The 13,232-nt window shown below is 43.0% G+C and overlaps 1 protein-coding gene across 2 annotated transcripts in view; it reads left to right on the top strand.

Moving 5' to 3' along the window:
* COL5A1 (collagen type V alpha 1 chain) overlaps positions 1 to 13,232 on the top strand; it is a 287,140-nt gene that overhangs the window by 55,286 nt on the left and 218,622 nt on the right. For both annotated transcript variants that reach the window (XM_077468431.1, XM_077468424.1), the window contains exon 2: positions 4,387 to 4,554. In XM_077468431.1, the coding sequence (XP_077324557.1) occupies positions 4,387 to 4,554 (168 nt within the window). The remainder of the gene's footprint in view (positions 1 to 4,386; positions 4,555 to 13,232) is intronic.

The following is a 13,232-nucleotide window of genomic DNA, read 5'->3' as shown; positions in this document are numbered from 1 at the left end:
AAGGGAAATTACTCTCAACCATAATGGTTGGGCACCAACGAGCTAGCCAGCAGAATTGTGTCACAATAACACTTCAGCAGCCAGTACTTTGCTTCCCTATTTCTGGTGTTGAGATATATATATACACACACACACACATCTTGCACCCCCCCCCCCCCCCAGTAGGGTTGCCACATACAGGGTTCAGGAGAGGTTGTGTTTTATAACAATTATTGTTGCTGAAGCATGTTACTACTATTGCTTAAAGCGGGGCTCAGCCCAAAAGGGGAGGTTCTGTTTGAAGGCCACCCCTCTTCAACAAATGGCACTTTTTTTGCTGGGGGGGGAGCAGGTACCTGGTTTTGACAGGTATCTGCTCCTCCTCCTCTCTCTCTCCCTCCCTGCAGTCTTCTGGGACACGTCACAGGTCCCAGAAGATTACAGGACCATTCACAATGGGCAGCGTGACTCATGCATGTGCAGTGAGCACCTGGGTCAAATTCCCCAGCACTGGGGAGAGAAGCCCATGGGAAGGGACGTCTCAGGGTGAGCACATCGCTGGATCCTGTGACAGGTGTGTGTGCGTTTTAGCAAAAGTCAGCAGCTAGTTTTTGTAGCTGCTGACTTTTAATAAACACAAAAATGACTGGAGCTCCTCTTTAGGCTGTTGGCTTCCCTGCATCCAATTCACATGACAGGAGACTGTGACCGGCTCTCAAAGGAGCTGGTTCACACACCTCTGGGGTGGCCATGGAGCGCACAGCAGAAGAGTCCTGTGCATCTTTGACTTTGTTTCAGGCCTGAATTCATCCAAAAAGTCTGACCTAATTCGGACCTGAAATGGCGAACTGGGAAGTACCGGACCCCCCTGCTGTGCCCCGCAGCCGTGCATAGTGTGAACCCAGCCTTAATTATTGTTACTACTATAGAATGTTTAACCAGTGCAGTATACAGTAATTCTCTTACAATTTGTTCATTACAGTATATTTCTTCTTTGTTTACTCAGTTGCAATATATATTTGTGCGGTTACTTAAACAGTTGCGGTGTCAATTCTGGTGTCTCTGCACCTTGAGCCATTGGGATGTATATACAGATATTTGTAGTAATATTCCTCACTCAGCCAGGTGTGTTGGAGTGTGTGTAGCTATTCGTAGAGTCATGGTCACAGGTACAGGGGACCCAACACATCAAGGGGCTCCTTTGGGGGTAAGCTCTACATAAAACAAATAAAAGATCCAGTAGGGATGGTGGGAACCCCTCATATTGCCCACAGAAATTGTGTTGATCCGGGATCTCTGTGCCAGAGATCTCACCTACAGAGTCTCCAAAAGATAAAAGAAACTGTCGGGGTTCAGTATCCACTAAAGCAGCCTTTCCCATTAGGTTCTGTGATACCCTCGGGTTCCCCCCAAGGTTGCTAGGGGTTCCTTGAGCAATCAGCAACTTCCACCTCTCAGATACAGTCAGGGCTGGACTGGGACTAAAATTTGGCCCTGGACTTCATCCGGACTTCGGCCCACTTTAATTTTGCAAACACGCAAAAAACAGTATATAAACTGTATGCAATTGTGCAAAAAAGCCCCTAGAGAGTCCCCCTTACATCAGGGTCCCCAGAGAGCCCCTCCTTACATCTGGCTTCCCAGAGAACCCCCCACTTACATCAGGGTCCCCAGAGAGCCTTCCCCTTACATCAGGGTCCCCAGAGAGCCCCTCTTACATCAGAGTCCCCAGAGATCATCCGCCTTACATCAGGGTCCCTAGAGAGCCAGCCCCTTACATCTGGGTCCCCACAGAACCCCCCCTTAAATCCAGGTCCACATAGAGCCCCTCCTAATATCAGGGTCACCAGAAAAAGGGCAGGTAGTGGGCCGGGACCCTGTGGTTGGGGACTCCTGCACGGACTCGGGAGGTTAGGGCCCCAGATTCGGGGCTATAGCCCCAGAAGTCCCTCCCAACAATGCCACTGGCTGTCACTGAGCCATCGGCCCACTGGGAAACTCCCTATAGTCCCTATGGCCAGTACATGCCTGGATACAGTACGTAACCACTGACCACTATAGCTATCTTTGCGCAGGGGATTTTTCTCCATGACCACAAATGGAGGCACGTTTTCCAGAGGAAATTATTCAATGGTTCCTCCTTGTTAAAAGGTTGAGAACATCCACACTAAACACTCAAGTATTGGTTTTGGGTGGTGTAATATGCTACCTTGTTATATTTGAGTTTGATGCTCAAAATGAGCTTTATCATATATGGGAGAAAAATGTATTCCTGCATGGAATGATTGTGTGTTTATGACTGGTTTCTTCTGCAATAAACTGTTTTTGTGCCCATTCCTTAATAATAATATGTTTGGGGTGTCCCATTCATGGACAGATATGACCACGAGTTGAGGGGTTTTGAAAATGCTACTACTAAGAATATGCTTTTATCTTCATTGCTGGAAAAGTATGATTAGCAGATGGCATTTCAGAATGTATGTTTTTTTTTTTTTTGTTTTTTTTACAGAATGAAAATTATTTGATTTATTAGATGACTAGTTTCATTTGAGGACACTAACAGTTTTATGGACAGATTGTAGACAGGGCGCCGGTTCTCGGATGGTTTTGTGGGACGGTGTTACTATTATAGGATTTATAGATAGACGGAGATAGAAAAGGATGCTTGAATAGGTGCTGGTTACAGCTCGTGTCTCATCTTTCATCTCTGAGGCTGCCATCAGGTCTACAATCACCAGTGATATAACTTGTTCATAACTTCTGAGACATCTAGAGAATCCTCTACTGGCTTCATCGTGGGGACTTGACACCAACCATTCGATCAATATAAACACAATGCACTCCACACACATTGGGGTTGATTTACTAAAGGCATATAGACTGTGCACTTTGCAAATGCAGTTGTGCTTATTTTCCCCAGAGCTTAGTAAATGAGGAGAAGCTCTGCTGGTTTCCATCTAGGGATGAGACGAACACATCCCCCCCCCCCCCCCTTCCCCGGTTCGGTTCGCACCAGAACCTTTCGAACGGACCAAAAATTCGTATGAACTTTAGAACCCTATTTAAAGTCTATGGGACTCGAACGTTCGAAATCAAAAGTGCTAATTTTAAAGGCTAATATGCAAGATATGCAACAAACAACACCAGCAATAAGGGGTATCTTCAGGTGTATACTGTGCTGGAGGCACACAACACCCACTAATTACTGCAGATGCCTGTATGAGAGAACACCAGCAATAAAGGGTAGATACAGGTGTATACTGTGCTGTGCTGGAGGCACAAAACACCCACTTTAACTCCTGCAGATGCCTGTATTAGAGAACACCAGCAATAAAGGGTAGATACAGGTGTATACTGTGCTGGAGGCACACATCAACCACTAACTCCTGCAGATGCCTGTATTAGAGAACACCAGAAATAAAGGGTAGATACAGGTGTATACTGTGCTGTGCTGGAGGCACAAAACAGCCACTTTAACTCCTGCAGATGCCTGTATTAGAGAACACCAGCAATAAAGGGTAGATACAGGTGTATACTGTGCTGGAGGCACACAACAACCACTAACTCCTGCAGATGCCTGTATTAGAGAACACCAGCAATAAAGGGTATTTTAAGGTGTATACGGTGCTGGAGGCACACAACACCCACTTTAACTCCTGCAGATGCCTGAGAAAAGAACACACTGTCCCTGCCTATAGAGCTCTTTCCCTGCACGCCGGAACACACTACACAAGGCCGCCGCGCTGGCGGCCTTATATAGTGTGGGGCGTGTACTAAACCCTCTGAGCTATAATTGACCACGGGTATCCTGCTTGTGGCCAATTATGGCTCTCCTCGCTGCCGGTTCTGTGATTGGCCAAGCATGCGGGGTCACAGTGCATGCTTGGCCAATCATGAGCCAGCAATGCACTGCGATGGCGTAGTGCATTGTGGCCACACGAATTTGGTGCGAACGGTCAATAAAGTTCTGAATTCTCCGAACAGAGGAACGGCCGATGTTCGAGTCGGAACACCGAACTCATCCCTATTTCCATCATCCAATCATATGCAAGCAAAAGTGTTTTTGTTTTTGTTTTGTTTTTATATTTCCTTGTACCTGATTGGGTGTACTCTACAAAGCAAAGCTTTACCACATTGATATTTACTAAGAAAAAAAGAGTGCAACTGCATTTGCAAAGTGCAGTCTATTTCCCCTTTAATAAATCTACCCCATTATCACCGACTGTAAGCAACACTTGAATAAAAAAAAACAAAAAAAAAAAACAGTTCCTGGGTTTTTAAGGTTTGTCTAACAATGCAATTAAATATCATTTTTTCTTATTAAATTCCAACTGTACATGTGTATTTTGTGATATTTTGAAAGTACAAACAATTAACAGTTTTCATTGCATTCCTCCTCTCTCACAGGTGAACCAGCAGATGTTTTGAAGGTTTTAGATTTTCCTAATTTACCTGATGGAGTCCAAAAATCAACAGGATTCTGCGCACTCAGAAAATCAACAAAGGGACCAGATGTGGCATACAGAGTGTCGAAGAGTGCGCAGCTTAGTGCCCCCACCAAGCAGCTCTTCCCAGGTAAGAGAGTATAAAAATATATATTTGGAGAGTGGTGATGTCACTTACGTAAAATATCCTAAGCGTGGTTATATCACTCCTGTGAAATATAACCTATATCTGGAGAGCGGTGATATCAAACCATCAAAATATATTTGGAGAGCAGTGATGTCAAACCATTCAAATTTAACTTACATTTGGTGAGTAGTGATGTCATCCATGTAATATATAGCTTATATCTTGAGAGAGGTGATGTCACTCATTTGATGGAAGCAGTGTACCTATCTGAGTCAGCCTCTGTATATTAGAACTGAGACTGGGGAAGGTCAACGATCCAATCAATTCATGTGATTACAGGGAGTATGCTAAGTATCGGTCTGACGCTTTTACTTCTCTGACCAATCATAAGCTGGGGACTGAGAGGTGACCTTGATCACTTGGCATTTTAACTCCAGATGCAGCGAGAACCCAGTGGGTGCCCAAAGCTGGATTCCCAGGAGTTGGCAGACAGTTGTGGCTGCTCTGTCAGTACAAAACAATGACAGGCTGCAGATGTCTGCAGGTGTTCACATTTAACCGTGTATGGAGTGATTACCTGTGGTTAGGGATAGATGATAGATCTTGGACACAAGCTCTTTGCAGACATGGGTGATCATTGCTCCCTGACTGCTGATAATTACTCAATAAGTGATTACATGCTAACACCCACAGACAACTGCAGTCACTGCCAGCCTGTCATTGCTTTGTACAGGCCGGGCTCATAACTGTCTGCCAGGAACTGTAATTCCAGATGCAGAAACGTGCTGGATTCTTGCCACAACTGAAGTTAAAATGCTGTATGAGGTCTGTTACTTAACCCCCCTGGCGGTATTCCCGAGTCTGGCTCGGGGTGGAGATTTTGTACCAAAAGCGGTAACCCTGAGCCAGACTCTGGACCGCATCGCTGAATGCAGGGAGAGTTTACTTACCTTGTCCCCTGGATCCAGCGATGTCCCCCCCTCCCCCGCTGTACGAGCGCGCCGTCCTCCGCTCGATCTATCACGGAGCCGATCTCCGTTCCCTGCGAGCGTTGCGACGCACGGGGACGGAGAACGGCGCCAAATTCAAAAAGTGAAACACACAGTATACATACAGAATAATGTAATCTTACAGATTACACTGCTGTATGTAATTATTTCACATCCCCTTTGTCCCTAGTGGTCTGTCCAGTGTCCTGCATGCAGTTTTATCTTATAAAAACTGTTCTTTATGCCAGGAAACTGGAGATTGTCCATAGCAACCAAAACTGTCCCTTTACATCAAAAATGGTTTTAGACCAGCTAGAAAACAGCGATAATAAACTAGAATCACTCGCAGAATTGAGCGATAGCGATTTGTGGGGAGATCCGTCATCAAATACTGAAAAGTAATGACAGCGACAATTCTGCAACTGAGCAAATTTCAGTGTTTTTTGATTTGATTACATTATTGAATAATTTTTATTATTATTATTTGGTATAATTATTTATAGTTATTTATTATATTATAATTTATGATTTCATTTTTCAAACTTTATCATACCCGGGATGTCTGCTAGACTCTGGTTTGGACAGATTTAAGTGAGTTATTCCTAAGAATTACAGGACTACAATATAAAACGCCAAATTTTCATGCAAAATAATTGTACCGCTTTCAGCACCTAAAATCTGAAATAATCATACCGCCAGGGAAGTTAACTATAGTAGAGAAAAAAAAAATCAGGCCTCCCGCCCTGCCAGATGGGTCTGTGATGTGTGGCAGAGCTGTGTAAAATCTCAGGACTGGATGAATCGAAATACAAATCCCTTATGCATCACAGCTGTTTATTTAGCTATTTGCCTGAAGTTCAGCTGTAATATCCATAGAGTGCAGCATAAGTTAATTCTTTAATTAAACCTTTCACAAGACATTTCTATTATTGTATTGTTGGCTCTGCCTGATACACAGATTGAGCAGCTAGGCGCTGTAACCTTCAGATGAACTTTATTGAAACAAAAACATTTTTCCTCCGGTAATGGGGTAAACGTTTGGCTGCCCAAGTGCCCATTCACCCAGCTAAGTGTTCCCGTTTCAGCAGAGGTCATTTAAATTGTACAATAAGTTTTACTTGTCACTGTGATAATGATGACAGGAGACACTTCACTCCCGGCCACTGAATATTTCTGAAGCTGATGAGAGCTGCTGCACCTTCATTCACTGAGTTATTGTGAATTATTAGTGGGGTTATAAGAGCTGATTATGCCCCATGAGTGGAATTATGATAATTTAATGGACATACCTCTATTACCCACTCCTCTGCTAGGCCATTTTACTGCACAGAAATTACACCGCCGTGCCCCTTTAAAATATAGGGAATTCAATGAAAACATCCGTGTAGCATATTCAAGTTCCTTTTTCATGTTGGTCATGGTGGGCAGCTAGTGAATATATATTTTTAATGCCCCTTAACAACTGCAAATCGGAATACCCCCCCAAAAAAAAAAAAAAAAAAAAAACGTAATCACTAGGCGTTTTTTTTTTTTTTTTCCTTCTAATGCTAGTACATGCTGAAGCTTGTAGTTGTCCAAATTTTCTTCTAATGATAGTACATGCTGAAGCTTGTAGTTGTCCAAATTTTCTTCTAATGCTAGTACATGCTGAAGCTTGTAGTTGTCCAAATTTTCTTCTAATGCTAGTACATGCTGAAGCTTGTAGTTGTCCAAATTTTCTTCTAATGCTAGTACATGCTGAAGCTTGTAGTTGTCCAAATTTTCTTCTAATGCTAGTACATGCTGAAGCTTGTAGTTGTCCAAATTTTCTTCTAATGCTAGTACATGCTGAAGCTTGTAGTTGTCCAAATTTTCTTCTAATGCTAGTACATGCTGAAGCTTGCAGTTGTCCAAATTTTCTTCTAATGCTAGTACATGCTGAAGCTTGCAGTTCTCCAAATTTTCTTCTAATGCTAGTACATGCTGAAGCTTGCAGTTCTCCAAATTTTCTTCTAATGCTAGTACATGCTGAAGCTTGTAGTTCTCCAAAAAGGGTTTTAGAAGACAAAAATGAAAAATTTTGAATTTGCAGGCACACTCTGGCAATGAGCAGATGTCTCGGGTTTGGCCAGTGTGCTCAGCATTATGTTAACAAAGCATGATAAAAAAGAGCATTTAAAGTGTTACTAAACACAGGAGCCTGCATTCACTATATCTGGTCTCCCACAGTACACAGAGAACACATAGAAATGCAATTATTTTTGTAAATCTAAACAGCTAAAAAAAAACTTTGCTCATCAGCAGCATATAGCAGTCTTATGACTTCTATCAGTGTCTGGGTAAAGCTTGTAGGAGGAGTTGTCATTCTCCTCTGACTGTCCCATGAAGCTGCAGGACCACCCCTGACCCTCTGTCTGGACCATCCTAATTGGCCCTGTGCTGATCACATGCACCCTCCCATGAAAAAAAAACTCTCTTGCGATAAATGCCAAACTGGGTATGTGCAGGGTGCCCCCAATGCTCTGCACTATCACAAGATGGATTGGAGACTGTGGAAGAAGGGGAGGATCAGAACAAGACAGGATCAAAGAAAAACAGCCTTTATACACAATGCAGAGGAATAACCCCTTAGGTTCCACAGTGAGTATAACAAGCATGCTTTACTGCATATACAGACTGATTTTACTGTTTTGGGTCTAGTAACACTTTAAAGTGGTTGTGGTTGTAAACCCTTACAAACCACTTTGACCTACAGGTAAGCCTAGATTAAGGCTTACCTGTAGGTCCAAGAAATATCTCTTAAACCTACACGGTTTAGGAAATATTTGCCAAAAGACAGGCACCGCTGTCTACGGCACTGAGCGCGCCGCTGTTAACGGTGAAGTTCCGTGGGTGGCGGCTCCCGTGCGCATGCTTCGTCGAATGACAGCGCCGGAGCAGCGAGACCCACCAAGAAGATGGAGGCTCTGTACACAAGGGGACAGCGGTGACTTCGCTGGCTCCTGTGTCAGGTAAGTGACACATAATGGACTACTATGCGATGTGATGCGATGCATAGTAGTCCATTATGCTTTACCTTTGCAGGGAATCAAAGAGGAAGTAAACCCTTATTATAGGCTTGCCTGTAGTCAAAAGTGGGTTGTAAGTGTTTACAACCACTTTAAAGTGTAACTAAAGGCAAAACTTTTTTTTTTTTTTTTTGCACCAGTCCTGGAGGTACTGCAATAGTCCATGCGTGTAGACAGAGCAAGCTCCTCTTCCATTTCCCTGTTCTAAAAATCCATTTAATGTATGATTCCCAGATAGGAGACATATCACATAATAAACTGATTTTTGTTTTGGATGAACTGTAGAGGGATTAGAGTGACCTGTCAGTTTTTATTGCTCTGTGTGTCCCCGTTAGGGAGAGTCACACTCTCTCTTTGTCCTGTTTACTCTTATCATCGAAATTGAATGTAAAAGAAAATCCCAAATGTTGGGTAGACATCAGAACACTAAGGCCCCTTTCACACTGGGGCGGTGTGGGCGCCGGCGGTAAAACGGTACTAGCGGGTACCCCCCTGCTAGCGGCTGAGAAAGGGTTAAAACCACCGCAAAGCGTGGCTGCAGTGCCGCTTTGCCGGCGGTGTAGCCGTGCTGTCCCATTCATTTCAATGGGCAGGAGCGGTGAAGGAGCGGTATACACACCGCTCCTTCACCGCTCCAAAGATGCTGCTAGCAGGACTTTTTTTTTTTTACCGTCCTGCCAGTGCACTGCTCCAGCGTGAAAGCCCGAGGGCTTTCACACTGCAATGTGAGGAGCGGCTCTTTCAAGGCGCTTTGCAGGCACTAGTTTTAGCGCCGTAGCGCCTGCAAAGTGCCCCAATGTGAAAGGGGTCTAATAGAGGGGAAGTCTTCCAAATGAGACATTAGTTCTGGTAAGGTCGGGTGACACCCTAGGACTCCCTCACTCTGGAGAGATTTCTTCTTCCTTCCTGTTTTGGCTATGGGACAGTAAGTTAAAGAAAATCTCCCCTATGGGACACAGATGGCAAAATAACTGACAGGGGTTATAACTATCCATTACTTTATCCAAAGTGAAGAAAGAAAAAGGTTTTGCCTTTTAGTTACACTTTAAAGTGGTTGTAAACCCTCCCCCACAACTTTGTCCCATGTAAATCAGCATAAAAAACCCTAATGAACACTGCTTGTAGATATCTCCTTACTTGCTTAGTATTGTTGTAATCCTTGTTGTTCTGTAAAATGAAGTCACTGAGCATGCCTAGATCTCCCCTCCACACTCTCTATGTCTTATCTATCTGTTATCAGGACTTCCTACGGCACAACACTGAACTCTGCTAATCACTCAGAGCTTCCTCCTATACACCACGTGACCTCACATACAGTCTAAACTTGGCCATTACTACTGTCTTATCAGCTGAAGCTGATAAGTCTAACAAAGGTAAACACTAGAGATCAGCACAAGTAAATACTATGAAATAAACAAGTCAGCTATGAACAGGGAAGCAGGGTTGCCATAGAAACGTTGGATTGAGAAGGAGGCTTGGTTAACAGTACAGGAAGTGCTCAATGTAAGGGCGGAAATACACTCCACTGTGGACTCAGAAAACAATACTTAAGATGGAGCTGCTTAACCCCTGAAAACAAGTTTTTTAAAGTTTCTTTAAACAGTAAGTAATATGCGATTTGGGCTGCATTACAGCGGCTATAGTCTGATAGCTACTTATTAATTAAATTAACTTGACTTAAATTGACTAAATGAAAAGAAGCATCAAAGTGGGAGAGTTTACTTCCTCTTTAAGTACATGTTGGAGTATTCATTACAATATCAGATAAAAAGACCTTGTTGTATTTTACTTTTCCATTTACTATAGGCCCCTTTATATTTTATATGGTTATACCCACTCAGGAGTGGGGGCATGGCATATATTATCAGTAGAAGGTCAGGCATTTGACAGAGCAGTAACTGTCAAACCTCAGGGAAACTCTCAGCTCTGCGAGTCACCCTCAGACAAAGTAAGCAAAGATTATTAAGGAAGCAAACAAGAAGAATGCATTTTCAACATTCTTGCAAAAAAAAAACAAACACAAATAGTTTATAAACTCAAAACTACCCTTTAAAGATAACACAGGGCAATTCCTGGGGTATCTACCCTACAGTTGCCTCTATATGGTATGTTTGCGTTGTAGATTGGGCACCAGTTGGCCTGATTATCAAACCTAAATGTGTTTTGTGTTCTGTGTCATGGATTCAATGTCACCTTGCTGAGGATCTCCACTGCTGGTCCAACATTTACCTCGAATGATGACATTTTTACCCAGTGTCTTCCTTGAGCTGACGTGGCCCAAGTACCTGTGTTCCTCAACACTTTACCTGTTATTAATTTTATAGTTCTTCAGCTGCAGTGGAACTGCAAGTCTCAGCATATCCTGCTGGACAGGAATTTTGTTTTTTTGCTATTAAAAAATGATTTGCCATTGGCAGACAAGAAGGTACCAGCACCTCATCAAGTCAATTACTTTTTTTCCACGGACCCTGCCAGCTATATCTCTTGTGGTTTCCTGATCTGTGTAATCATTCTCCTCCACTCTGGATGCAAAACACATGGGGAGAGCCCTACTGGAAATTGTCAAGGGGCTGCAATGCCAGTACCCGGGCTGTTTATAACCTTATAAAGAAGATGATGAAGGGGCTGGCAGGTTTCTCGCACACTTGTTATGCATTAAAATCTCATCAGACTGTGAACCATGAAGACGTTTTTTTTTTTCAATGTGCCCCAAACTCTGCAACGGATCCTGGAGAAGAAAATGATATATGATAAACTTGCTAATTACGTTGTACATTGGGCTTAGCGATATTTATTTTTTCTTTTCCAAGAAATTCATTGGGTTTTACAGGTGTTTAATTTTTCAGCATAACTGCTGGAAGATTTTTTTTTTCATTCATAGAACAAACACACATTATACAAAAAAAAAGTTAGTCTTTGTTGGACCTGGGAAATTGTGTGCAAACAAATGGCGTTCTACATTTTATGGACAGCGGTCAGCGATCTCTCATATATTGGGCAGCAGATCCGCCTGAGCCTGAAATTGGCATTGCATGGCTCAGGAAGTAAAACTATTTATAAATTAGTGAAATATTTAGAGCAGCCTCCTTTCTCAACCTTTTCAAGAAAGATGAACCCTTGAAATAGTTCTCCAGTCTCGAAGAACCCCTGCTAACAGGGGCGGATGGACAACTCATGGGGCCCCCGGGCAATAGGAGATTATGGGGCCCCCAGGAAATCAGAGTTTATGGGGCCACACAGTAGACACAAACACACACACACACAGTATACAATCACACAGTATACACAGACATGTTCCTATTGGCTGAGAAGGTACTGGAGAGGTGGGGCAGCTATAATCTCAGGATTTTTAGACCAAAAGGATGTCGATAAGGGACATTTCAGAGACAGTTGTAAAAAAAAAACCTCAATTTTTACATACTGTCCCTGGTTTTACCGAGGCTGGCAACCCTGATGGGGCCCGCTAATGGCATGGGGCCATTGGGCAGTGCACGAGTGGCCCAATGGTCAGTCCTCCCCTACCTGCTAAAGATTAGAACTCTAAAACTCATGATACATTAGTGTGATGGTCAGTGGGAAGAATGGTCCTTACACTTGTGGTCATTGTGAAGAATTACCCCCTTACAGATAGCTAAAAAGATCAATGGTGTCAGTGGGAACTTATATGAGAGGCAGAAATTGCCCAATGCTGAAGGAACCCCTAGCAACCTCTGGAGGAACCCTAGGGTTCCACGGAACCCTGGTTGAGAAACACTGATTTAGAGGATATCTTTCTGCCCAGTTATCAGGCATCTCCAGCCCCCCTGCATTACTTAAATGGGAACATCATGAGACCTGAGCATTCCTGTTTATGCCCAAAGCTTGGCCTTATCATAAAATGGGCAGATCGCGCTTGCTCGTACGATGTTTCTGATGTCTAACTTTTTAGCCATTAAAAATCATTTTATGTCTAATGTTTGTAGAATTTTCATTGAATCTAGTAGAAAACCAGCTTACATCTTAACCTCGATCATTTTTAAATTGGCCAATGGCATAAATGGACTGGTTTATTAATAGCAAATGGTTCATTTTCTGTGGGAGTATGGGAATTCTTACTCAACAGTTTGTGACTGTCAGTTCCTATACCCTAGGTTAGTTCCTTGGTCACCAATCAAACTGGCTTTCAAAATAAGTATCCTGCAAATGTTACGGTTGGGTTACAAGCCCCAGTGACATCGTTCACATTGTATCACGCATCAAGTGAAATCAATACCTTCACCCATTACATACACAATTTCATCATGTAATATAGTTTATACTATGAAACTTTGTAACCTGCTGAACAGGAATTCCAAACGCAAACAGCAATGAAGTCAAAGGCTGGAGGATGATGGGGAATTCCTGCCATTCCTGAGAGGTGACATGCTTGCCACATGCTCTTCAATGAAGCTCTTATCGGAGACCTCTCTTCACAAACTCATTGTGGATTAAAAGCCATCAAGACATTCACTAAACTCACTCAAGAATGAAGAGTTGGAGGACTGGCTGGCTCCACTTAATGTTATCAGCACAGGATAGTCTAATAGGACGGCAAAGCAGTGGGGGCAGACACCTTACATCATAAAAAAAAAAAAAAAGAAGAAAAGTTGATTTCCATTACTAAATC

This window comes from Lithobates pipiens, unplaced genomic scaffold (genome assembly GCF_037356315.1).
Source record: "Lithobates pipiens isolate NorthernLeopardFrog02 unplaced genomic scaffold, aLitPip1_a1.2 Scaffold_11, whole genome shotgun sequence".
Classification (NCBI taxonomy): domain Eukaryota; kingdom Metazoa; phylum Chordata; class Amphibia; order Anura; family Ranidae; genus Lithobates; species Lithobates pipiens.
This window is presented reverse-complemented; position numbering and strand designations above follow the sequence as displayed.